General features: G+C 33.7%; 1 protein-coding gene across 1 annotated transcript in view; it reads right to left on the minus strand.

The window, feature by feature from the left end:
• Window positions 1–7,269: 7,269 nt before the first annotated feature.
• The window catches only part of Nlg3 (Neuroligin 3), a 183,849-nt gene continuing 163,446 nt past the window's right edge, over window positions 7,270–27,672 (minus strand). Inside the window, exons 3-11 of the mRNA XM_018504728.1 lie at window positions 22,796–22,993; window positions 18,649–18,764; window positions 14,188–14,420; window positions 13,406–13,618; window positions 12,767–12,905; window positions 9,737–9,888; window positions 9,530–9,648; window positions 7,978–8,108; window positions 7,270–7,870 (exon numbers count right to left, since the gene is read on the minus strand). Coding sequence (XP_018360230.1) covers window positions 7,289–7,870; window positions 7,978–8,108; window positions 9,530–9,648; window positions 9,737–9,888; window positions 12,767–12,905; window positions 13,406–13,618; window positions 14,188–14,420; window positions 18,649–18,764; window positions 22,796–22,993 — 1,883 coding nt within the window. The 3' untranslated portion in view covers window positions 7,270–7,288. The remainder of the gene's footprint in view (window positions 7,871–7,977; window positions 8,109–9,529; window positions 9,649–9,736; window positions 9,889–12,766; window positions 12,906–13,405; window positions 13,619–14,187; window positions 14,421–18,648; window positions 18,765–22,795; window positions 22,994–27,672) is intronic.

The following is a 27,672-nucleotide window of genomic DNA, read 5'->3' on the forward strand; positions in this document are numbered from 1 at the left end:
CTTCAGGGTATTTCGACGTTTAAGCTTGAAACGATGATAGCTGCTGAGTCCACGTAAAATTCTCTGCTTTTTCAATCTATTTCGAGAGTTAATTCTTTCGCGTCTAACTTAAAATATATTTTATAAGGCTCTTGCTAAAGTAAAATTATAGGTGATAAATTTTGTATTTATATTAATGTATATATATTAGTTAATAGTTTCTCAACCATGGATCAAAATATTATGAATTTATTGTTTCAACTTTATATTAATTGATAAATCTATAAATGTATATTTTATATTTTTATATTATTATTAATTATATTATTAATGTAAAATTATGGGACTTATAGACATTGAATATTATTGTATAACACTTTGCTAAAACAGTAAAAGAGAGATGCTTTTTTTGTAGTTAATTGACGCGAAAGGGTTAAAGAAATAATAATTATGGCAGCGTTTTTTGATAGCTACAAATTTTTGAGCAATAACCTTTTGGCTTCTGATAAATCCCATACATATCATCATTTTGACAAACGTTTCAATCAATCCTTTGAAAGATCAATCCTTTACTTACAGCGGTGATCCATAATTTTTTAAAAGACATATATCTTTTGTTGAAGTAAAATAATTTTGAAGTATAAAAAATAGTAATATAAAATATAACTTTTATAATATATATTTATTATTATAATTTACATACTAAAAAGAGTAAAAATAATATTGCTATATAGAATATGATGTTTACTTTAAATTAAATTCTAAATTTAATTTCTTTTGCGATTATTTACTAATAGATTAATAATCTAGAAATTAATTTACAAGGAAATAGATTATGCCATTATAATTATTCGACACGTTAGAATTATTTGAAATGATTCAGATTTGCCTCTAGGTTTCGACGATTGCTTTATTAAATGTTAGATATATTAATCGCTGTAGAAAAAAAAAAATTAATTTATCGTCAGATTTAAGTGCGATTAGTGGAGATCACTGCTACTACATCTTTCCAAGTTTAAGCACGTATTGTATATTGTCTCTTTGTTCGGAGATTCTGTATAACAAAATGCGCACAAAACACCGAAGCTTGCGAATGGATAGTTTTTTGTGTAATTAAAGGAAGAAGAGGAAAAAAGGAAAATAGATGAAGCTGAGATTAAATCGTTATTAAGCTAATTACGATGAGTTCGCGAGTTTCTCAATAACGGCACGGTTTTATCGGCAAGGTGTTCGTTCGAGGATATTTCTAATGTATCACATATTACGAATCTTTATAGACGTTTTTCGATATCTCTTGATAATAAGCGATTCTACTTGATAACGAGACTCAAGTCTGTAAATCGATGGTGGATACGCAAGTGTGCACAAACGACCAAACTCACTCGTGATCTTTTTTTATTGTAAACTATTGCCTTCTAAATTCTCTTGTGATATGAATATTTAACTGCAAGTCTTCTTCACCACGGAGAAATTATATAAAAGCCAGCCGAATTGTTTAGAAATGATCAAGAAGTTATTGATTCATATTTGAATTGCAAATAATTAACAATTTAGATTCAAATCGTTAATAATTTAATTTGCAGCTAAGATAAATTTATAAACCTATATCGTTAATTTGTAAATTCAAATTTAATTAACATGAATTATATACATATGTAAATATGAAGTATATCTAAATTAGTTTTAATAAATTCCAATAATTTGAAAAATTATTGAGTTAAAATGGAATTATATATGTATAACGTTTGGCCGTTTGTACAAAATAAAATGCCTACGCTACGCCAAACGCAAACACCCGTCGAATGTTTCTCTAGAAGATGATTAATCGAGAATTATCGGAGAAATAAATCAATTATTAGCCGTGCTTGACGCGAAACCTCTACAAGCCCTAGCAAACATCGTTATCTTTTTGCACTCAAACTTGTCTAATTGCGACAGACATTATTATTCCAAATGGAATTTAGAATTCATACATTATTATTTTTATATTACGTTCTAACATATACATTTTTGTCAGTGCATTTATATTTGATAAAATTCTATAAATTTAAAGGAAAACAAAATAATTACTACTTTCGAATAGTAATATAATTGATTAATTTATTTATATAAATACAGTGCTGTTTTCAATACTTGTATATTTACAGTTTTAAATGTATTATTTTTGTTAAAAAAGGTATTTTTATTTATCCGAGAATTACAATTATGTACAATATTTTTGAAAAGTTTGATAAGGAAATAAATTTTTCAATATTGATGAACGAGTGCAAAAGGATGGATGAAACTATCTTTCTAGCCAGCCCTTATATAACGTGTCATGTAGCGTTTAATCCGACAGTGTTGCACAGCAATATTGAGTATGTACCGCGAGATGGTTTTTTCGAGCACTATTTCGAGGCAACGCGTTTTAGGGCGGATCTAGTAGGATTCACGATATATTTGAAAAAGATGTGAAGACTCGATTACTTTTCATGCGAAGCTGTATCGTAATCATCACTCATGTATATGTTTTTGTATGTACTGTGATTATGATTTGTTAGCACAAATATAATATAATAACCCAATATTGCCGAATTAATTAATTATGTCAATTATTGTGAAAATTAAATATTTATATATTTATTTTATATATATATATATATATGTATAATTAATTAATTAATTAATTTACTTTCAAAGTTTATCAAATTAAATCTAATTGAATTTGAATTATGTGTATTAAATTTAAATTACGCGCAGTTAAATATGTTATTAGTTTACCAATTGAATTAATTAGTTTATTTATCTTATTTACGAAATATATCTCTAAATCAATTTGCAATCGAAAAAAATGAATATTTTGAGATATAAAACTTGTTCAGGTTGCAAAAATAATTTTCAAATTTCACGAGATTTAAAGGGTGGAACTCTCTCCTCTCTTCTTAGATCCGCCCTTAGAAATATACTATACTATTTTATTTATTTTTGCAAGGAAAGCCATTTGCCTGCGATAATTCGGGATTGCAACAAAGTGGAAAAAATGCCATCGCAAGAATTCGTTAAAAATATCTTTAAATTTATAAATTTCCAAATTAAAAAATATATATAAAGGCTCATATAATTTTATTACAAATGGGATACAAACATCCCTGAATCAAAAAGGATCAAATAATGTATCCTACCCGCGATAGTATCCAATTTCAAAATAATTACGGGCAATGTCTTTTCCTTAATGTAATTGATAAGTAAACCGAAGTATGCCGATCTAGTCGAAATGATCGTCGTATGGCGAATTTACAATGGCAATCACTAATTCCTAATTGATTGATAATTTATTGACAACTAACGGTGATTGCTTTTATAATCATCAGAAATAGTTTTTATACGTTTTTATTTTATATAAGATATTATATTATATAAAGCTTTAACATTTTCAAATAATTCAATTTCTTGTAGTTTACATATTAAATTAAAAATTCTTGTGGAGTTAATGCATTTTTTTTTGTATCTTACCATTAAAGAATTAAGAGTTTTATTTTATATTAATTTTGATATTACACTATTACTTTAACATTTAAAATATACCGATATTTGTATAAATATTATATAATTTAATATTTAATGCGGCGCTGAAAGAGATTTGATAATATATAACAAATTAGATAAAATTAAGATAAATTAAATTGGAATGACAATTATAAACGAACGTTCCGGCTAGAGCGGAGCCTCAAGTGCATTTACGACTTATTATATATGTATATATATTACAAAGGTATATAAATATATAAAATATGTCGAGATAAACTTCGTTATAGGAGTGGTTATGTCATGCGAGAGGAGGAGCGATCCTTTTGCTATTGTTTCTTGTTTGCTGTACCGTAAGACAAAATCGTTGAGTAGCAATGACGGGATTATTATTTCAGCTTCATGCTACATAGTTGTAGCAATTGCATATACAGATTGTATCGTATTATTGTAAACGATTAGAGGGAGCAGGATAGCGAGTTTTGTCTGGACAAAGGCCGCGCTTTTGTCCGCATAACGAGCCACGATCAGAGAGACGAAAATGTTGATAATTTTCTATTCTTTATATTAGATTCTCCCTAATACTTGTACAAATAGACTATATGTTTTGCTTATTAATAGAAATGCATGAAATAGCATAATGCTCAATTACAAATTAACAATACCGATAGTAATCAGGTACACAATCGCGAATCAGAATTTTTGTATTAATATTTATACTAAATCGACACAGCAGTTTTTCACTATGCTATAATTTTAAACATTAATATTTGAATTTAAATATACATTATCTATGTTTTATTTAATTTTATATTGTACACGTTAAGCGGCGCACCACATTTTTAATTTTAAATTTTAATATCCTTAAAAACATAATCTGTGTATCGTGAGAAATTCTGAAGAAAAGCGAATCTAAGCATTCGCTTTAACTGCCATTAAAAGCGAGTCGAAAGTTTCTCTGATCGTAGGGTTCGTTTGTCGAGGTAAAAGGAACCAACCCCATCTTTTTGTACCTTGTGTCTTAGTAGAGCCTCGTGTTAGTCCGAATTCGAGGTTCGCGAATGAAATTTTACAAACTTGTCATAACATGTGTGTGTCGCGATTACTATATTTAAACCGTAGAGCTTCAACGAATGAGCGAATAAAGTCTTATGTTCACCAGAAAAAATCCTTGGAATTTTTCAGATTTCTTAATTGTCTTGGGCCAGTATTCATAGTCAGATCTTATATTTAAGACCGTCTTAGGTACAGTCTTAAGATATCACGATCAGAGAGCCGTTAGCATCTTAAGACATTATTTAAGACGATCTTAAAGTAAGACTAAGAATACCGCCTTAATTAATTGTCTGTATAACTTTCTTCACAAGTTTATAATTTCATTGTCATAGATACAGATCAATATAAGCAGCTTATTTTTTAGCTTATTTACAAATTTTTAATTTACATTTACTCAATCAATCTTGACATAATTCGTACTATTTTAATCTTTTTGTAAACTGACAAAACAATTCTTTGAGGGAATAGGTTAGATTAAACGATTGATAGTTTATTATATAGTTTATTGTAATGTCAATTATATACAAATTTAAAATTACGTCCAGTGTGCTTCCGACTACGCTGACATACCGTTTTTCTCATCGATGTGCAATAATATTACAATCAGAGCTATTCTCGAGCTCTTTCGTATATCCTTCACTCGTTAACAGCGCATCCGCGACAGACCTAAATTTAATTAATCTTTATTTACAGTCGAAATTACATTCGAAAGATCTTTCAACAGCCTGTCGCCGCTCAGATATTCAAAAAATTTTTATTAATCTTTTAAAAATAGGACAACTCTAGAAATTTAATCTCTTTCTGTCTTTTTATTACTTGCTAGTCTTAAAAATGATACGAATGATATGAGATTAGTGAAATTAATAAAATTAAAATGAAGAATGTCTAATGAAATCTTTATATGAACAATATAACTTTATAACAATATAACAATATAATTTTTCAAATAGTTTGCAATCAATCGTTGTGCGAATGCCTGCCTCGCATATAATCTTTTGGAAATGTTTATATCTTTTGGAAATGTTTATATTTAAAACAACGAGATTGTGATTAAATTTGCAGTTGTCTTATTTTTGTAAAACACATTGAGATGGATTAAAAACAACGCGTTTTTTTATCGCAGCAGCTTTCTGTCTTCTCTGAATTTTGAGTTATAACGATTTCTCATTCAACGATCCGTAAGATTTGCTTAATTCGCGATTGTTTGGCAGTATACTGTTGAGTGTCGTCAATCATTCGACTTTTCTTTGTTCTTATGATAAAAAAAAAATTGTTCGATTCTCGATCTCCTACTTAATCCTTTCATCTCAGAAATTTATCAAATTTTTATTGTGCAGAAGTTTATCTTAATTTTATCTTATATTTTAATTCGCAAAAAATTACTAGAATATTGTAATATTTCCACGAAATTGTTGAAATTTTATTTTGTCAATCTTTGTCGTGATAAAATTTTGCTGCTAGGGATAAATTTGATTTAAAAATTTAATCACATATCATCATTGAGAGAAAGAAAGTATATTAATTAAATATTTAATTGAGCATTTGAACGATCGACGTCATAGAAATGAATCGTCGTGGCAGCGATTCGAACCATTGTCATAATCATTATCACTCGGAAGAACGAGGACAGTGTCGGCACGACTCAAATCGGCTCGAACCTTCAGTCTATATTACATGGAAGTATAATAATGAAAGAGAAGGAAAGGGAAAGAGACAGCTGACAACACAAAGATTAAGAAAAATACCATCAATTTTGACAATTTCATTTGTGTGCGTAAGAAAATTGTTTACTAATTTGTTATAATGAATTTTAATGAAAGTTGAAAAAATATATAAAAGAAGATGTCAACCTTCAGTAATAAAATTAGAATCTTTAAATAAAATATATTTAAATAAAATTAAAAACATACAAGAGAATATATATGAGAACAGGATGAAAAATGTCAAAAAGGAATGTAATACTATGAAATTCTTTTCTTGAAGATGAAGAGTCCTACTTAACGCAGATTTGTCTATCCATCGAAGACTATGTGATTTTCGGCAGTTGGTCGCAAATTCGAAAGGTAGAAAACGATAACAGTATGGCGGTGCCACTAACACAGGGGCAGCAACTAGCGAATGGAAGCAACACTGCTTGGCCCAAACGACTGGACCTCGACATTTTCTGGGTCTACAATAAAGGCCAGCAGCTAACTTCCGGGTTCAAAATTCCAGTCACGCCCCTGGCACTAATATGTACTTCTCACGTAACAATAAAAGTCCTCCATTTACTTTTCATCCTTTATCACTTCCTATCTATCGACAATATCACGCTTCGAAAAACTTTGAAGAATTGTTCCACTTCCCGTCGAATATCGTTGGATAATGTATTATTCCTGAAATGATTTTCCGTTTTTGATTTCAGACTTTGTCTCTTTTAATCGTCTTGCGGTTTCTTCTGTAGGATTTTGCCACTTCTGATGGCTAAACCATTGACGAAAAACATTCTGAAGAGTCACCTCGGTACGGTCATTCCGGACACTCGACGGTTTCTAATCTAAAAGTTTCGGTATTCACTAGAGTCTGACTCTCAGTTTCTTCAGTGTGACCTGGCAATGATTGTGTTTCTTCTTGAGTATCCTGATTATGTCCATGATCAGATTGATAATTGGAAAGTAATTCCCATTTTGAAGTGATTCCCTGACGATTGTTTCAGGATCCTATTTTCCTCGCGGCTATGTTAGTTCGGTGGCCGCGCGGTCTCCTAAAGTCAGACCCTTAACTCCTCCATGACCTGAGGGTGATTGTGTCCTTTCTTCAAGGTCCCAGTGCCGGTCATGGCCAAGCTCTCCTGCTGTAACTGGTTGGGACTGATGATGAGGTTCTGACCAGGCTTACCGGGCTTCGTATTCTTCGGTGGCGGGGGCGGCATAGGCACGTGACAGGTATTGTTCTGGAGATCAGCAAACTCCGGCGGCGGTATGTGCTGGATGTGATGTCGTTCGGCGGTCTTGGTCTCCAACTCGCCGCAAATGTTGTTCGGCATTTGACCGTTCTCCTGGCGCTTCTTCGAGCAGCCGTGGTGCTGGTGGTTGCTCTTGTCGCGTTGATAATACACCCCGGCGAAAATGAGTACGTTTAAGATCAGCAGACTACAGCCAATCGCGATTGTCACACTCAGGGCGGTGGAATACGCCGCGAAGCCATCCTCGGGTAACGCCGTGGAATCCTCGAAAGTAATGTCGCTCGGCGTAATCGTTGACACGTTGGACGAGGATTTCTCGATAGATGTTACCTCCAATGTAGTTGTTCTTGCAGTTGTTGGTAGCCTCTGAATGAATCTGGGTGGCACCTGGACAATAAAATTCTTCCTGAGTCCAACATAATTGCTTTAACTTGTTTCAATTTTGATAATTATACAATTAACTAGCAATTGTTCTTATAGTGATATTGTAACACCTGCTCGGCATCGAGAAGATGATGGGACCTAGGAACGTCATCTGAGCCGGGTTTGTGAAGGTCGGGCACCAAGTTCAGCCAAAAAGAAAGGCGATGGGCCCTGTAGTGGTTCTTCAGTTTCGATTTGAGCTCTACAAAGTTAACCAAGTATAAGCAATTTTGTTTATATATATAAACAATAAAAAGTACAGAAATACAGACTCTCCAAATTAAAATCAATAATGGTATAAGTAAGCCGGGCAAATGAGAGTAACAAGCGTGGTTACCGGTAAGTAAGTAAAAAAGCAATATTTTTACTTCGAATTCTTTATTCCATGAAATTGTACGTTTCGACTCACTTTGGAGTCCTCTTCAGCAATTATATGTGTCTCTTCTTTATGTGTAAGAGATGAATCGACAGCAAATTGACAGATTTGATGGCAAAATCTGTTAAAAAACTATTAAATAAATAATCAATTAAAAATACTAACAACTCTCACAACTCACCTCAACACACAAAGCAATCGTCTTGAAAGTGTTGAGATGAGTTGTGAGAGTTGTTAGTATTTTTAATTGATTATTTATTTAATAGTTTTTTAACAGATTTTGCCATCAAATCTGTCAATTTGCTGTCGATTCATCTCTTACACATAAAGAAGAGACACATATAATTGCTGAAGAGGACTCCAAAGTGAGTCGAAACGTACAATTTCAAGGAATAAAGGATTCGAAGTAAAAAAATTGCTTTTTCACTTGCGTACCGGTAACCACGCTGTTACTCTCATTTGCCCGGCTTATTTGCCATTATTGATTTTATATATATATAATTAATATTATAATAATTTTTGTGCCATAAAATATATATGAAATTTAACATTTTTCAATATTTATTTATTGTTCTTTATATGAAAAAGAACAAATTAATTTGAGAACAGAAGTTTTCTAGCAAAGAAACTCAAAGAAGATCTTGTTTTCTAAAGGTTTTCGGAATCGCTAAATTCTGGACAGAATTAAAAAATTTTAATTGAAAAAAAATAATATTGTTGAAATTCGTTTTAGGAGATTCTTATATTATCGCTGAGTTTGGATGTAGTTTGAAAATGTTGAATTTCAAAGGTAGTAATTGGTAGTAATCTTCAATGAAGGAAAATCTCGTATTACAAGGCTCATAATCAGAGTTTAGAAGTTAGTTCGGAAATAGGTAACTAACTGCTTGCGTAATCTGATGAGCTTCACATAGAGCTAAACTGGAAATTTGATGTGTGTGTGTTATTTTAAATTAAAAATTCTCTAAAACCAAATTTTATAAAAATTTCATTTCGAAATATTTTTACTTTTTCTATCCGCCATATTGACTCCACCATTTTGAATATTTGTTTAACTTTAAAATCGAATAAAGCATTATTGAATTAGCTTATAAGTCAAGTTTCAGTTTGAAAAGCGGACAAGCAATTTTTAAACTAAAGGGAATGTGCCAAAATAAAGGATTTAAAAAAATATCAAAAAGGAATAAACTTTTTTACGACGGGAAACTTTTATAAAAGAATATTAAATTAAAGAGAACGTTACTTACCTATGCTAAGATATTTTTTATGGACGGCTTCATAAGCGGTCCAGTCGATATTTTTAAACTTGGTCCTTTCCGGTCTGGAACCGAGGGGTCCAGGATCAGGAGTGCCCTCGTTCGGATTCCTGACGAGGAGCATCGCGTTAATAGTAAACCGGTCGGTCTTTTATTTTATGAGAATATTGCGAAAGATGCTTTTTTTCCACAACTTACCCGGTACGTGCAAAGTTTGTCAAATAGAGTATCACACTCTCGGAAAGCGCTATCTCGGCTCTGGTATAGTTCTTCGGCCAATGAGACAAACCTCCAACCAGGGGCGCTCCGAAAAAATATGGCAGTTCCTCCCCGTGGATACATCCCGGCCTCTGAAATAATAATTAACACAATGTATAATAAAAATTTAAACTTACTTTATTTTTAATATAAATAGGAGTTAAAGTAACAGTATAAATAGGAATTTATATTTTTGTTTATATGCCCTTATATTTATTTTTATCTCCTTTTCTATACGTATAATATGATATGATAATAATATGATAATACTATAGTTTAAGGTTTTATGCAAGAGCATATGAAGATTGTCTAGGATAATTTTTGACGCTGCGCTTGAATTTGTCATTAAACTATCTCTATTAGGTTCTGTTTTTGAGTTATAAGTAAGAAAAAACATTTTTTTCTCAATATATAGTGAAGTTTTATTAAAATATACAAAAACAAATCAGACGTCGTGAGCATTTAATTTTTTCAAAATTTGTAAACTATAGTGTAATTTTCTTGAGTTTATATCTCCTTCTTTCTTGATTTTTTCTCTTTAAAACGGCAGATATAAAAATTAGTTGATTAGAGATGACTCCGATTGTTCTTTAATAATTCAATCGCGTGGTCGAAGCGAGAGGGAATGAAAGGATCGGGAGCGAAGTGCGGACCTAACCATGGAATTTTTTCCGAAGAATCCTCTTTCACGCTCGATCATACGAAAGCACTCATGGAATCTACCGAAGTTATAGGTGCACCTACGATTTCTCGTTGAAATTGTAAAAATACCTCAGCCTATTCTGCAAACTTCAAGTTTGCCCGCCATTTTAACAAGCCCGAGTGCAGAGTTTGCGTCCTCGAAAAATTCGAATTATCCACGAAGAGAAATAGCGGAATCGTGTTTCTATCCGTAGTAGACTTTTAAAGCGGTTTTTATGCTACAATTCGAGATCCAAGAATAAAATACGATCCAATAATTGTTATTGAATAACAGAATTGGCGGTTGATGTTAACAATTACAGAATAAACTGTTGGAATGTTTAATGAATAATAGCAGTAATCAAATCACGATTAAATTATCGTTCATTAAACAGGAAATAATTACTCTTTTGATCATGATCACGTTTTGATGAATTGACATGTATCAACATATTATTCTGTTATGATTCATTTTGCAATAACTGATTAGCAATTAGCTCGACGAAATACGAAACTAGACATTTTTCTCGAAATATTAAATAATACATTAAAAATGTTTCAATGTCGGGTTATAGGTATATTTCATTGTACAGCACAGAGGAATATAAAATATCCAGTTAGAGTTATATTTTCGCGAGGCGAACGTTCTACGAATGCAACCGAAACGTTTTTCTGGATGCAGTCGTGCAGACGCGCAATAAGTTCGTTGCAGCGTTTACGCGCGATCCTTATTCTTCGTTGACTTCATGGCGCGAGACGGGAAGGCGAGACGAGGGTGCGCGTTGAACGTTTAATGCACTTTCATTTTGCTGGTGACGGCAACGGTGATCGCCAGGTCGAGGTGCCAGACGATATTCGTATGCAAAGTGCACCGGATGTAAGGCATAAAGGTGCCGGCAGAAATGACGGCATGGGGTGAAAAGGAAAAAGTGCGCGGAAGCTGCAGGTGCGAGGCGAACGTGGAATTTCAAATCCTCCTCCTCCTCCCCCCCCCCCCCCCCCCCCCCCCCCCCCCCCCCCCCCCCCCCCCCATTTCTTTTTAAAATTCCACTTCTTCGCTGTTGTTTTTCAAATTTACGCAGAGATAAATATGAAGGCGATAATTTATGCAGCAAAATTTTATCTTTCGTGAAAAGTCGAAAGAAATTTTTAACAAGAGGATTATTCTTTCCCTGTCAAAGACCCAACAATTTTTTAATCTCCTTAATTGTATTCCGCATCATATTTATAAACTGAAAAAAATTTGTTGACCTTAATATTTCTTTGAACAGTACTAAATAAACATTTACTTGCAGTAAATAAATATTTATTCAATACAAAAAAGTGACAATTAAATCAAATTAATGATTTATGTATTAAATATATGTTTACATTTAATAAATATTTACTTAATTATTCACAAACAAATATTTATTGAAATTCAGTATTTTTTCAGTATATATATTATATATTCGTATTTATATTTTTGTTTACTCCGTGTATTTCACATACACGATCGGTGTGGGTCACAAACTGTTTCTAACGTAGGTGCACCAAGAATACATATCTTGAGATAATATTCCGAAATTCCGAAATTCCGCGCAGCGGTAATAACTGATCTCATCGGTCCAATTTTCGGATTTCCTTTTACACATCCGTTTCTTGTTAGACACCCGGAAGAGAGGAGTGTGGATATTGCTAATATATATGTGACATTAATAATCGCGGCACTGAAATTCATTCAAAGTTTGAAACTAGAAGTAGGTATAGGAAAAGGGAATGAGAGAGGAAAGGGGCCGTACGTCCTCCACCCACATCGTAAGTTTCTGAAATCAGATATGAGCAAGAGTTGCCGCCATGTTGTCGTATTTCCGGTGAATCCCAACTTCTGTCTCGTATATACCCGTTATAAGTGACTTTAATAAATGAATAATATGAAAAATAGAAGAGGTCATAGGAAGAATAAACCGAATTTATCTCTACTGCGCTATTTTTTATTAATGGAATTTTTTAATACGCTTTTTAACCGTTTTAAATATATAGGACATATTTAAAGTCTATAAAGGTATGCAAAATTTATTGCAAAACAGATTTATTATTAAATTCTACAATTTGGAAGATAAATTGAATAATATTCAAAATATAGATTTCGATTTGGTGATAATATTAACGGTATTGTATAAAATAAAAAAAATAATCGGATATACGATTTCCAGATGTCTTTTATTCTCTAGATTGTGCAACGTCTAGATTCTTCCAGTTCTTTTTCATTCCAACTTGTGCGATAAAAAGTATATTCTGATAGCAAACCTGAGGATAGTCTCCGAATTTCGTTTGATAGTCGAAGACGTATAGATAGGAATTCCTGTGGGATTGACTGTGAAGATCCGCGGTTCTCGTTGCCGGAGCGACTGTATTCGCGTCCCCCAGGGCCTCGAGAGTTTCGTCCCTGAAAAAGATGTATATCCTTTTTGTGGTTTTTTTTTTATATTTTATAAATATACCTCGTAAATTTCTTCTAAACTCTGACTAAAAATAAATTTAAAGATAAATATTAAAATTAAGATGAATAAAATATAAACTGAAATTATAATTGAAGGAAATTCTGCAAAATTTAAATTTATATATATAGATATGTATATAATTATTTTTATTTTATAGCAAAAATAACGGGTACAATCAAAATAAAAAGAATAAAAAGAATATTTTCAAATAAAATGTTTTTTTAATAAATAAATGTTGATTCATAATAATAAATATTGAAACGAATAATTGTAGACTGAAGAACTAATAAATGTACTAAATAAATGTCACGATTGATTTATTCGCCAACAATAAAATAAATAATAGCTGGAGATAAATTAAAATAGATACATAACAGTAATTAAAATAAATAAAAAAGTATTGTTATATGAAATTTGTTTTCGATCAAATTTCTTTAGAATTTACCTAATATTGACAGGATGTTGCACGGGTCGTTCCCAATCCGTATACTCGTTTATTATAGTTGCTAGGATTTCCGGCTGGTGGTACGTGTACGTGTTCCGCACGAATTCGCGCAGAATCTTTGTCCTTCTATCAGCCTCAATCCCGTACTGAGCATCGTCGGCGGTTAACGAAAAATACGCCTCGGAACGAACAACACCCACCATCAAATCGTACCTGTGAATTCAAGAATTTTTCTTTAAACTGTTTAAAAGAGATAAAAGAAGTTTACGATTTACTGAAAATATTTTCAGATTTATAAGCTTCGTCTTTAAAGTACGAAAAGTTTCTTGCGATACGAGAAGTTTACTTTTTAGCCACGAATTCTGCAAATCTTGTGGAATTGTATTTATATAGAAATTCCAACGCTACGCATTATACGTATACGATATTCGGTGCTAATAGAAAATTTCACAATTTACGGAATAATTAATAATGTAAATGTAAAAAGTTTAAGCGACCTCTATTTGAATTCATAAGATTCTTAAATACTAGGATCTTTTATTTACACTTTAGACGCGCTAAGATTTTTCGACCTTTACATAGTCTTGTTTACACGAGTTTTTCGTATTTTTCAACGAGGAATAAAAGAGTTATTCTCAATGTTGTGGGATGCGATTTTATCTTTCTTGGTGATATTCCTTCAGAACTCCGATATTGTGTTTCTCGCGCTATTTATTTTCCCTTGCCTCGATGCTCGATTTCGCTAGTTATAACGATTGAAACAAAAAGAGGAGTTACGATACCTCGACAGCTTCGCGACGACGTCCTTTCTCAGAAGGATGTTGTTGAGCGTATTGATCGTGTCGACTTGCAGGGTGTAGTCCTGATCCTCGGGATCGCCAGGATCGATTATAACGCCGTCTATACTGGGGCCAAAAGCTGGCGCGAACTCTAGCCCTTTAACAGGCACCGATACCAATTCACTCAAAGACACATCTCTCAGACACTTTAACAGAGCCTGAGGATCTTCCGCTACCTATAAAAAATAAAATCGGCACTTTAGAAAAATCATAACGAGATTAGAATCTACCATATTTTAATTTTTATACTTAAACGTATAAAAAAGAGGGACATTAACGTTTTTAAATATTTTTCAATCTTCTCTCACATAGACAAGATAACAAAGTAAAAATAAGATAACCAAGTTTTCCATGTTTAAGAGGAAATAACTGCAGCTGCACTCATGATTTTTAATAAATCTGTATAAAAATTTTTTTTTAATATAGATATATTTTTAATATACATAAAAGTACATTATATTTAATGAGGACAAAACTTCCTCTTATTTGGTTCATTATTTTTTTCTTAAGAATTCTTGAAAAATTGCTATTTTTAGCCCGTACAAATTTAACTATCTCCTCTCAAGCAATTAAAAGAGATATAATTTTCGAAATTAGATTCTGTGGGGAAATAAGTAAATTATAAAATTATATTTTGCTCATTTAATTTCGAAGAAATTAACAGAATCATATAATCGTGTTTAATTACGGTAATAAAACGTAACTATATATGTACCTAATGTAGATTGTAATTAAGTTTAATTACACAATCATGAGCAATGTAAAAAATTGAATGATCCCTGTTAATATTTTCATCGACATTTTCGTTTAGAAGACGAAGCTTGAGATTGGCCATAGAATCTGTCATTACAGTTAAGACCGTGAGGCCGCGGGATACCCTATTAAGTCGTAACATTTAACGCGATTGTGCCGGGTAATTTTATCGGGATCGGGACGAGAATCGGCACAATCAGACGCGTTCCTCGTTCGATCGAGACCGATGGTTCCCGTCCACGTGCGGACGGGCAATTTGCACACACGCAGGACGTCGCATTTAGTCAGCGGGCGATTCGACATTCGATTGCGGGTAACCGCCGTGTCTGCGTTGGGAGCTGGATTTCCAAAGACGATTACCAACGCTAAAGCAATTCATTTGCGTGCGACCTCGAAATTAAAGCGAATCGCCTGGCGAGGCCGATGGGCTCTCTGGTCCAACTTCGGGCGCCATCGAATTTAGCTGAGAGACGCACGAAAATCTTGTTTACCTTGCTGGGCGATGTGTGCCAGGGCAGGGTGGTAGCCTCGTTAAGGCCGCACCCGCCTTGTTCCGACGGTATATCCTCGCCGGGAAATGCCGCCGGAAAATGTCGACCCTTTCCCGACACGATCCCGCACATCCCGCGCGAAACGCGTCAACTCTGAAACGCCTTCCGTTATGCTCGGCCGATTTGCCACATGAGTTATCTCGTGCATTATGCGCAGTTTATCGCGTGCGATAAATAGATGAAAAAAATTTTCTTTTTTTTTTGAAAAATCAGAAAGTATTTGTTGCGTGAACATAACAAGAATATCGTTTAAGGATATATATCAATACGTATTTTTTATCAAAATGAAGAAAATGCAATATAACAAAAACAAATACAAGAAAATTATAGATTTTTCCATGTTGAGTCTATTTGAAAGTAATATAAAAGTTTGGCGGCTATGTAGAACCTCGATTAAAAATTATTTTATTAACAACTGACACATTTTGTAAACAGATGATAGAATGAGAAAATTTTCATTTAAATTATAAAAATTATTGTATATCATTAGATAAATATAAATATTGATTTTATTGAACTGGTTTATGTGATGTGCACATAATACTCATTAAAAAAAATAAATAGTAAAAAAGTATAAATTTAAATTTTTTGCAGATATTATATCTAATATAGCCTTAAGGATGTGTATTTGTGTTATCACACAAAGTATTACCAAAAATATAAAACTTGCGTAGATTATTCAATTATTACGTATGTGTCAAATTTAAGCACAATTTTCTTATTAGTATGAAAGTTACTTAATTTTCTGGTTTGTTTTGTTTCTTATAAAATCGCATTTTATGATGCAAATTTAATCAGAGTTACGAATTAAATCAGCTTTTTTATTTGTTCCAATAAAACTCTAATAAATATTTGTGCAAAAGTTTATTTGGATTCGCTTCATTTAAAAATTATTTACCTATAAAATTTCAAGTAAATACCATTATTTTAAATCATTATAAGTCGGATTATTTGTTGTTTCATTTTTTGCATTTGATCTCAGGGCATATTTATGGTCAAAAGTTTTTGGCTAATATTGACCTTTTTTTGGCTGATATTTTTAGCTGATTGTGCAGACAAAATATCTTAAAAAATGAATCACTTTGTTCAATGACTGTTAGAAAATAAACATAACTGCGAGAGAGAGAGAGAGAGTGTTTGTATTTGATATTGAAAAAAGAATCTGCACAAAAAAGAAATTGGATAAAATTCGACATTTGTTTCCTTTTCTTTGTTTTTTTCCCGAATAATATCAATTTGAAAAAGCTCCGGATCGTTAGTTGAAAAATACGGTTTATCAAGCCTAAACGATCCCGATTTGGGGTACGCGATTGAAAGTAACGATTAAACGAGGATTACGTCAATTGTTTCTCGATGTTTCGAAAGCATGCCCTGGAAAAATGGCGGCGTGCAAAATGGAAATTGAGATTGGGATTATATTATGCCGTTCGGATCGGCGCACTTGTAGCGGGAATCAATTTTATTTCCATCCCCGCCCTCGTCCACACCGTCCACACAGCCGAAATATCCACAGGGGGAAGTTCAAATTGGGAAAACACTGTTGGAACCGAGGTATCTTTTATTGCGTTTTATTTTTGATGGACGAGAAAACGCGACGGGCTTGTAGATATCGAGGCTTTCCGACCGGATCGGGAATATCGTCGCCGGAATTTACAGCGCTGCATATCAATTTCAATAAAGGATACGTCACGGCGGCTTTGCGGTTATAAAGTGAGCCAAGTACGTAATTCACCTTTAATAAAATAACCGTCAACCGAGGACAACATATTTTCCATGGCTCGTAGCGCAGGAGGGTATCCAGAGAAAAAGGGAAGAATAGGAATAGGAAAGATAACAAAAGCTAGAAGATAGGGAATGACGAATCTATGCATAATAATAGTATGGCGGTATCTCTTATTGAGAAATTTGAGATAGCTATAATTTCATTTAATATTATTTCCTGTAAAATCGATATATATGAAACGTTATATTCGAACAATCAAGAAATGTCTAACTGATAGAATAATTGTCACAGCTGGATACTATATGTATATATGCTGTGCGCGTATACCAAATTTGCATCGGCCAGTCTGCAATTTGCGAAATTTAACGTCCCTTTTATTGAAAGTGCGCGCGCACTCGCCTATTGGGGCCGATGTCTCGAGTGTATATTAGCTTAATTGAAACGCACCGTTAATATAATTGGTATTGCGTAATTAATGCTGTAAAAACACCGGGTGCGCGAGTATACTCGCATTTGATATTTTAATTTATGCCCGCCCGCTTTTACGCGGTCGTTTTGTCACCGACGATCGGAATTATCGCGAATTATGCGAGCTTGAAAACGAGCGAATAAGAATTAACGCCGAGAGACTGTCGACACGATGAAATATAACGAGCGGCACACTGTATTCTGTCGATCGGTCTCACCCTGTAAACCCTGAAATCAACGAAATGTGTTCAAATTTAACGCTGGATTTATTACGTTCGCTGTCACGTCAAGTCAAATCTGTTCGCAGCTTTTGAATTTTTCAAAATTTTTTTTAGTATTTTCAAGAGATTCGGCTTAAATTTAAATTTTGCCCAAAACTTTCTGTTTTAATTCCATCAAATCCAATTTCATCTGCTACACGTTAAGGATGTTACACGTATTTTTTAATAAAATGAACAAATTATGGAAAATTACAGATTTTTCTATATTACATTTGAAAGTAAAAATGGTAAATTTGATGGTGATTGGGATCCCTGGATAACAAATTATTTCGATAAAAAGTAAACATGTTAAAAAAAAAATAAATTGAAGAAAATGAAAATAATAATTAAAATAAAATGACACAAATTTTACTTAAACTATAAGATTGTATTGTTAAATGTACATCTATTAAATTGATCTTATTGAATTGTTTCATATAACATTCATTTTAACGGATAGTTAGGATAAGTTTTCAATCCCAGTCTCTTTTTGTACACACACTTGTGTGCGTTGATCTAAATTCCTGTGTCGCTAAATTCTCTGTTAAGGAGAAAGGTTTATATGGGTGGTAGAAGGGTTAATGAAATTATAGGCTGACGCGTAGGATAATTTCGGCGCGATCGGGAGGACATGTTTGTTGGTACTCACCGACGAACAATTTAGGTGTTTGGCGACCTGCATGGCGTAATTGGCGGCGCCTCTCACTAACGCCCACGGTGAAAGCGCGCTGCCTGACATCAGAACGCCTCGATGAAACAGCAGACCTGCAATCGAGCCGCCGATATCACATACTGTGCGTTTCGTAATAAGGTTTGTTCTACAAGCCTCGAATATGTAGTAAATTCTTTTCTCTTTGTAATAAAATATTAATTAAAGCATAATTCTCACTGATAAAATAAATAAATGAAGGTCTCATCATTAATATTTTACAACGTCTTGCTCGGTACGGAAATGTAAATAGAAGTATAATTGTATAATTATTAACAATACTTTGCGTAAGATCTTTAGTTCTTAAGTATTTCCCGTCTGTCATTATTATTGTTCCGTACAATGCCAGCAACGCTACAATCTTTATGTTCTTTGTGCGCTAGGAAATGTTCCCGGAAATGTTCTGCATCGTAAAAATTCTATATCTTCGAATCGCTGCGCGCTTCAAGATGCGATTCCGGAATCCATACGACGCGTGGAATCTCCGTGTCGCACTTTTCGAAAGGACCTGACTTTATCTCGGGATTTACAAATCGTATCTCGTAATACAAAAATGTTTGTTCGCGTAGGAAGAGATTATATATCGCGCGCGACGTAGAATTGGATTTCGAGATGATTTCGGGGTCGATTCCCTTCGCGGACGGAACTACGATATTACCTGAGTAAACGAAATACAATCCGAGTTTCAATGCATAGTAACGAATACTCATCTCGACCGCTCGATAGATTTATTTCCAATCAACGACTTCCATTACGAGGTTATCAGTGATTTCCGCTCTAAAGATGAGGGGTACAACTCGCCGAACATAGCCGAACATACAAGATGTCTAAACTAGAAAGATGAATGTGCTGCGGTATTGAAAAAAATACGATATTGAAAAACACTTTTTATAGAGAACATTTTTATAGAGAAAATTTCAGTTGCAATCTGTCTTGTATCAGCATACATTATAAAAATTGCTTTATTATTATTATCATCTACATTTTTACACCATCATTTCTATGTTAATATTACGTAAAGTGAAAAATTATTAAGTAAATGAATTCTTATTTATTTTCCGACTGCTGAAACATCTTTCTATTTAATTAGTAATTTTAATTTTTTGCACGGAGAAAATGGAGGAAAATAAAATACTAAAAGTTCTTTCTCGGTAGTAATAATAAAATGTAGTATCTACAACACAAAGAGTCGCGAGCAGAAGCTTATTAGTCATTAATTTTCTCATCACACGTCGCAAAATTGGGCATTACGTAAGACATGAATAGACGAGAGAGAGAGAGAGAGAGCACGGTTTGTGAAGAAGATTAAGGCGGCAGGGCGAACATGATGTTACATAGCTTCGTCGTGTTAGTTCGTCTATTATTTAATACACAAGACCGGGATAAGTCGCTTAATCCCAATTTTGTGAGTCGTTAATCTTGATATCTCGAGGAGACGAGAGATTCCATGAAAGATACTATATACACGTACCAGATCTCATCATACACAGATTGTTAATCAAGAGACATACAAAAACATTTCTTTATTTATTATTTGTAATTAATCAATTTATAACAGACAGCTTTTGTTTCAATTATTTTTATATTATTATTTCATTAATTATTTATTACATTATATTCCATTGTGCTTATCATTCCCAATATTATTATTACTAAATTTTTCATTTACTTATTCTTAATTATATAAATACAATTGTATATTATTAATTTGCACGCAACACGAGAAAGGTTTAGTGCTTTATTTCCTACACAATTCGTTGTGTAGTCATATTATAAGGCACTTTGTATTGTATAAGAAAGGTTTGTTCAATATTTAATAAGTTTCCTCGTAGTATTTGCATATTCAAGCGAGCGAAATATAAACTAAAATAAAAAGTGACGTTTTTCCGTCACAAATGTGTAACTTGGTCGGTCAATCATCTTGATATTCGACGAAATATGTCTTCGAGAGTGATGTTATCCCGATACACGTCGACGTCTGATTCGCTCTCATTCATTTAGTGAAGGAGATACTAGGGTAAACTCTGAATATCCTGGCGGCATCCTCGACGTATTTCCGACATTACAGAATCAAGATGGCCTCGTTCTTCCGATATCCGTCGTCGTCGAGAGGACGACACCGAACGATAAGATGGTGTCGAAGCTCACGACATTAAAGGACTATTAAAGGATTATCGCTGGCTCAAATTCCGTTGCGTTACTTGGATTTAATGGCAGGTCTCTATAATACCCAAGGATTAATTAATTCCTTCGAGGGAACAAGATCCCAGGAGCCAAGCGTTCGACAAATTAAAGCTGTAGGATCAAAGGAAAGGAGGAACTGAAATCCGAATATTACGATTTAGAGAAAAAAAAGGGAGACATTGAGATTCATAAGGATCGAAAAATCAAGAAAGTTAAGATGCAGGATTGAAGCAATCGAGAGATTGAAAAATCGTGAGATCTCAGGATTTGAAGAAGTTAAGGTCTAAAGATTTGAGCATATAAATTATTCAAGACAGAATCAAAGAAGGCGGGAAACTATATAAGAAATAGAAAATTTCGGGATTTGTTAAAGCAGGGATACGCAAGATATGAAGAAATAAAATGCACATATTTAATGAAAGCTAACAGAAAAATGGATAATAAAATCTAAATGAGAATTACGGAAATTTGAAATAGAAAAAATTCGAAGAATTTAATTTTTTTTATTTCAAATTTATTATTTACAAAATACTCAAATACTACAGATAGTTTTAAATTCAACAACTAAAACCAGAAATTAAAAAAATTTTCAGAAAAATTTAAAGATATATGGTCTAACACAGTGTGAGAGAGAGAATTTACACTTTATTATTCTTTATTATTTACCGCCAAATCGCGGTCAGTTTTTGTGGGAAAATAGCAACTCGTAAGGAAGAGATACGATATAATTTTTTAGCTGGATATCGCTATTATTCTTCGTCGTATTCTTCGACGAGTCACGTAATACTGGCTCAAGTTTATCAGTTCGAGGAGACAAAAAACATAGTATTGCAATCTGTTTTGGAACCGCAAAGCTTATCGTCGGAGGACCTTCTGGATAATAATTCACTACAGCTGTGAGTTGTCAATGGTGGTGGGGCCAGCTGATTCCTCTATAATTTATGGCGTCTGGTAAACCACCCCATTATTCCTAGCTTCTCCGTATCATTGTCTCGTGCGGCTTCTCGCTCTTCGACCTCTACCCTTCTATGCCCCTCTTGAGCTCTACCGTTTCTACGTGACATTATCTGTTTCCTTCCAACGCGACAAGAGAAACAGCTTTCTATGGATTGGTCCAAGACAATAAACTGTTACAAGAACATTTCAGTACAAGTATCCAAGATCTAACGAACTTTCGAAAATACATTTTACTCTTTCCAAATAAAGTTATACAATATTCTGTTATATTCTGTTATCCCGTAGAACACAAATGCATTACCAGTAAAATATGCCAATATTTTAATTTTTCACTCAATATAAATTTAAATAGGAAATTATATATATAACATTGGTGTAATGTTACTATTAATTCGTTTTTTGCGAAATGCATATAAAATGTATTTCACACGTATGCAAATTAATTGTATTTTCTGTAAATGTAATCTCGGTCAATTTTGAGTCAATTTTTGTTTACCAAAAATTTGTACAATTTATTTTATACGTATTACTTTAAGCTTTTTTTATTTGTATTATTACAAAGTTCGTTCACGTAAATCGTTTTACACACATATTTTGATAATTATTCTTGTATCGTGGGAAGAAGCTTTTCTGTATTAATATTTACAAATTGAAAAACACTGTGAAGCTATAATTGCCACCTTTCGACGAGTATTGCACTGGAAATCTATGGCCCTCTTTTCTGGCGGTCGATTATATATTACAGCCAAAAATAGTACTCTCTCTAAAAAATCATTGGAGATTCCTTTTTGGAATCTGAGAAAAATTGATTTATCAAAATTGAAAGCGGTTAGTCGGAGATTTTTCTATCGGAGAGTCAGAGATTCGTTGAAAAACCCGGCGTCTTCGACCGAAAACCAGAGAGATGGTAACTTTGCTACAAATGTGAGCTGAAAGCGTAACTCACCATCAGGAACCGCGTGGCTGGTCATCAGGAAGTTCACGCAAGCGGCGCCGGTACCGTGTCCTACCAGCGTGACGTTTTTGGGATCGCCCCCAAAATAAGCGATGTTCTCCTGTACCCAGTGTAACGCTGCGATCTGGTCCATCAGACCGTAATTCGCTGGCGAGCGTAAGTGCGAGTCTGTGTTGGCGTTTAGAAAGCCTGCAATCAAAACAAGCACCGCTTATAGCCAGTGCGATGCTCCTGGTGTCCATTATCGACGGTTACGGCTAGTATAACATCGCCGTGATCACACCGGAATTACCGTCGATGGGCTTAACTTCAATCGTCGCATGTCGTGGACCATCAAATGACAGATGAGATAAACATGGGAATGAAATTGGGATTAGTCATGTCCGAATGAGAGAAATGAGAGGAAAAGAGAAATATAGAGGTGTACGTTATTTCACTCATTAATAATTTCTATATATTTAGAGAGAATTTATAATTGTTATAAATGGATTGGTTTTATGTGAAACAAATCTTTCTGAATCTTAAAGATTATTAGCAAATTATTTGTATTTATATTGATTAATAACATTAAGGGACAAATTTTTATCAGTTTTTACTCCTCAATATGTAATGGATGTTTTTCTTGTAGGACTTTTTCCAATTGTTGTGTTTGAAATTACAATACACAATTTAGGTTGTTATGCTAAAAATTAATTTATGCACATTCCGCTTGAAAAATTAATATTAGATTTTTGTATCTGTCGTGTGAATTATTTGGACTACTAGGAACCGCGTAACCCTCCCGCGTGAAAGAGCTAAATGGTTACGGGATGTAGAGATTGGCTCGCAGCGGGTATGATTTAGTGTTCAGACGCGTATCACGTCCTACTTTGTGTATCGTTCGCTGAGCGAGATATCGCTATCAATTGGCGGAGTCGAGGTGATATTTATGACGGCCGGATGGCGCCATTGGCGACAGTCTTACCCGATTTGTCGGGTTCAGCATTGTCATGATACGCAAACTGTTTCGACTTCGTCCTCGTCGAAATACATTCGTCAATAGACCGACTTTACTCTTTCCCTTCCGTTTCCGTCAAATAAATCTGGATTCGTAAATCTGCCAGCCGTCCAGGCTTGTGCCTTCTATTTATTCTCCTATTTGTTCCATTTCGTAGTCCTACCTTACGGTTGAATACTGAAATACCAATTTCGCGATACGAAGAAATTTCGACACTACGCGCTCTGAATAGTAACGAGATGATTACGGTTGAGTAATTTTCATTGTACTGTAATTGTGTGTACGGTAATTGTGGGCTATTTTCTTCTTCCAGATCCAATTATAGACCACAGAAACATAGATGGAGAATCATAGATTTTAATATTCCCATATAACGTTATTGCTATTTGGTAAAAAATAAGTATCTCTCTCTCTTTTGACGATAATTATTCTTTAATTATTGAATTAATAATTTAGACGGAATCATGGCAGGAATTACCAACAGTGTCAGTTAGCCGTGTAGTCGATTAGTTTGAATCTCTTTTAATACAGATAGAAGAAGAAATTAGATTAGCGCTAATCGAATCAGGCCCGACCCTTCAGGGGCTTTCCACCTTTTCCTTCCTTTCATTCGACCGAATTAAATCGCGAGCGACGATTGTTGTTGCTGGCAAGTTCGGACGTGATAATTCACCACTGCAATAAGACCTGGTCGGTATGTTTCCCTCGCAGTCGTCGTATGAAATGAAACGCCGCGCCATTAAATTATCCATCATATTTACTCGCCGACATACTGGAGATTGTTCTTCGCGGAGCTAAGAGGATTATTCCCATTATGAGCCGCGTGTATATACTTGCCAGTGCTCATTAACTTTAGGGCACTCGGTGCCTTAACAAGGGAGGCGTTACTGTCGCCAGGATCTAGGTCAACGATGTTGCGCCGACTGTTTCCCACCGGTTTTGCCAAATCGATAATTTGGAAAGCTATGCTGAGTGGAAAAACGCCCAACTTTCCCCTTTCTAAATTTCTTTGTAGGATTACGTAGGAACACGTAGGATTTTATAAGATTAAATAGGATTTAGGATTTAGGATTCCTGCAGATTGTTTCGTAAATATCCATTTAATTGAATCATTGCACAGGAAAGTATTTGCTCCTTTTTTATTTTTTTTATTTTGAATTCTTTTGGATTGCTAACCGATTTCTTAAAATTTTCCGTACGACTGCTAATATACAGGCTAATATCGCTGTGTTATTTTCAAGAACTTTTCTATTTTTACAAACAGAATTGCAATACTGGTTTATTAAAACAGTCTTTTCATAAATGAGAAAGAAATAGTTTTTCTGATAATTTTGTCTATAGATCCCTTCACAAATTGTATCACAATTAATTTCGAGGATTTCCAAGTTAAAAAATAAAATAGAAAAAAAATCTATTTAAAATCACGTTGAGATTGCTATTTTGGGAGTCGATTTAGAGACGGACATGCTAAATAAACGTTTCAACTTTTAATCTTTAATTTTAATCTTTAATTCAGTTTAATTTTGTTTTTCGAGGCTACATTTCATAATATCGATCCTCGTCATCCACAACCAATCTAATTCAATCAATTCTAAATAATATTAATTTGATTGTATTGTTAAATATAGTGGAATATCTTCCTATTTACTTTGGAGTAGTTACTTGATTTTTTTCCACGTTAACGATCATCTGGAATATTTTTACATTCCAATTAAAATCACGATTGTTAACAACATATTGTATGTCATCGATTGTTTTCCCATTTATTAGTATTTGAAAATATTATGGATATGAATTCATAACAATAATTTTCTGCAACTAGAGATTAAATGGAATAAGCATATTAAGTAGTTCATTATGAAAGTATTTATAAAAAATAAGTTAAGATTTTATTAAATATAATGCTTTTTGTTGCGAATTTTTGATGGAATTGCACATTTAAAGATTCGTAAAGAATAGTTGTTAAAAAAGAAGGGAAATCTGTTAAACGATATCTATAGAAAATAATATTTTACAATTCACATTTTTTCGTCGGAAGGGGAGGTTTAAAAACAAACATTTGAGGAAACTATTTCAGAGTTAAATTGTTTATGATACGATTATTGTGTAAAAATTTTACAGAGAATATTCGTATCTTTTCCTTTTCCTTATCTTCCTTTGGGCTTTTTATCTCTCTTATAAAGTTTTATAGGAGATTGAGTTCTCACCGCTTGTTGTATCCACCTCCTAAGACTTTTATTCAATAGGACGTTAGTGACGCAATCTGATATCGATCGGATTGTTGAGATTGTGATTTTCGTACCTCCTTCTCAGGTCTCTCTTTGAATTTTTGTGACGTTGAATTCCTGTAGGATTAGAATCTTCCGAGACTTTTGTGTAATGGGACGTTTGCATCGTCTCGTACAATCTTTTCCATCTTATGGCGGGTGGCGTCTCCTCGTCTACGCTTCCAACCCTCGGGCCATGTCTGGTCCGATCCAATAACGATTCTTCGCGCTTTACGTCGAAAAGAGGAAAAAACGCACAAAGCTCTTTCGCATGCGCTCACACGCACCAGAGAGGTGCGAGAACATGAAAGCGGAATAGAAATAAAGCACCGGTCATGTCCCATTTGATATTCAACCTCCGGCGTATCTGTCGCGCTGCGCTTCCGCGTCTCCTATTCTTCTCGTTACAATGGAACTGCTGAACGCTATTCGTTGATTTAAATTTTCCGGTACACGCTGGTATACACGCGCGTGGGTGCAGGAAGGGAACAGGGCTCGGTGGATATCGCCCCGGTCGCGGGGCGCGGCGCTCACAAAGCGTCGCATCATTTTTCGAAACGAAGAAAAATGGGGGAAAAAAAACGGAGGTGCGCGAGAAAAATAAACTACGGCCGTTGCGCGGAGTGGAATTTCCTAGGCGTTGCCATTTTATTCCGATCCCCTCTGCGGTTGTTTTCTCGCGGCTTTTTTGTTTTTCATTTTACTATCGACAGAATCGAATTCCAGAATTTGGATTTACTATTTGCTGTCATCGTGTACCATTTTTCCAAGTTATTTTCATGAGAAATACCCTTTTAATGCTTATACTCTTCTCATGATTTTTTTCCACTCTTTTCTTTAATTATTAGGTACATAAATTAGCTTATTAGCGTCTGATAGTATCTTACAAGAACTGTAAGATTAACTAATAATTGAATCTCTTAAGGTGTTCCTGTTCACTCACCACTACTGTCTCAAATTATAAGGGCAAAAACGAGAAAATATACGATAAACGTTCTTGTAAAATATGTTAATATAAAAATATGAATATAACAATAAAACAATATTTATAATTTATAATTCGTAGAACCGACTTGTAAAATATATTTGCAAACTTCTTTTTGTTTCGTTAATTAATAAATAAATCTGATGGAAATTAATTGTTTACAATTAAAAATGAAATGGGATGACATGTTCACAACTATGATCGCGATTAATAATATATACAGAAATAAAAAGCTAGTTTTTAGTAGAATTAATTAATTAATAATTTTGTAATCTATTCTATCGATACTATAAATGTTATTTTACTGAAAAATATTTTTATTCGAGTATATATTGTAAGAATTTCTATCGTGTGTTTTCTCACTTCTAATTACACAATCTGAGATAATAATAGTGAGGGAACAGGAGTCTTAAGGTAATTTAATAACAAGTCCAAATCTAAAGCGTTAGTTTTTCAAGTAAATTAAATTCTTCACACTGCTAGAATTTTTAATTTCGTGATTTCTAATTCTCCTTCGTTGAAATCTTAAAGTGAGAGGATTTTAAGACACCCTGTATGCAACTCGAAGGTGATGGACGAGAACGGCGGAGTTTGCTGTCGCGTTGACGAACAGGATGAG

The sequence above is a fragment of the Trachymyrmex cornetzi genome, unplaced genomic scaffold, assembly GCF_001594075.2.
Source record: "Trachymyrmex cornetzi isolate Tcor2-1 unplaced genomic scaffold, Tcor1.1 scaffold105, whole genome shotgun sequence".
NCBI classification, from domain to species: Eukaryota; Metazoa; Arthropoda; class Insecta; order Hymenoptera; family Formicidae; genus Trachymyrmex; species Trachymyrmex cornetzi.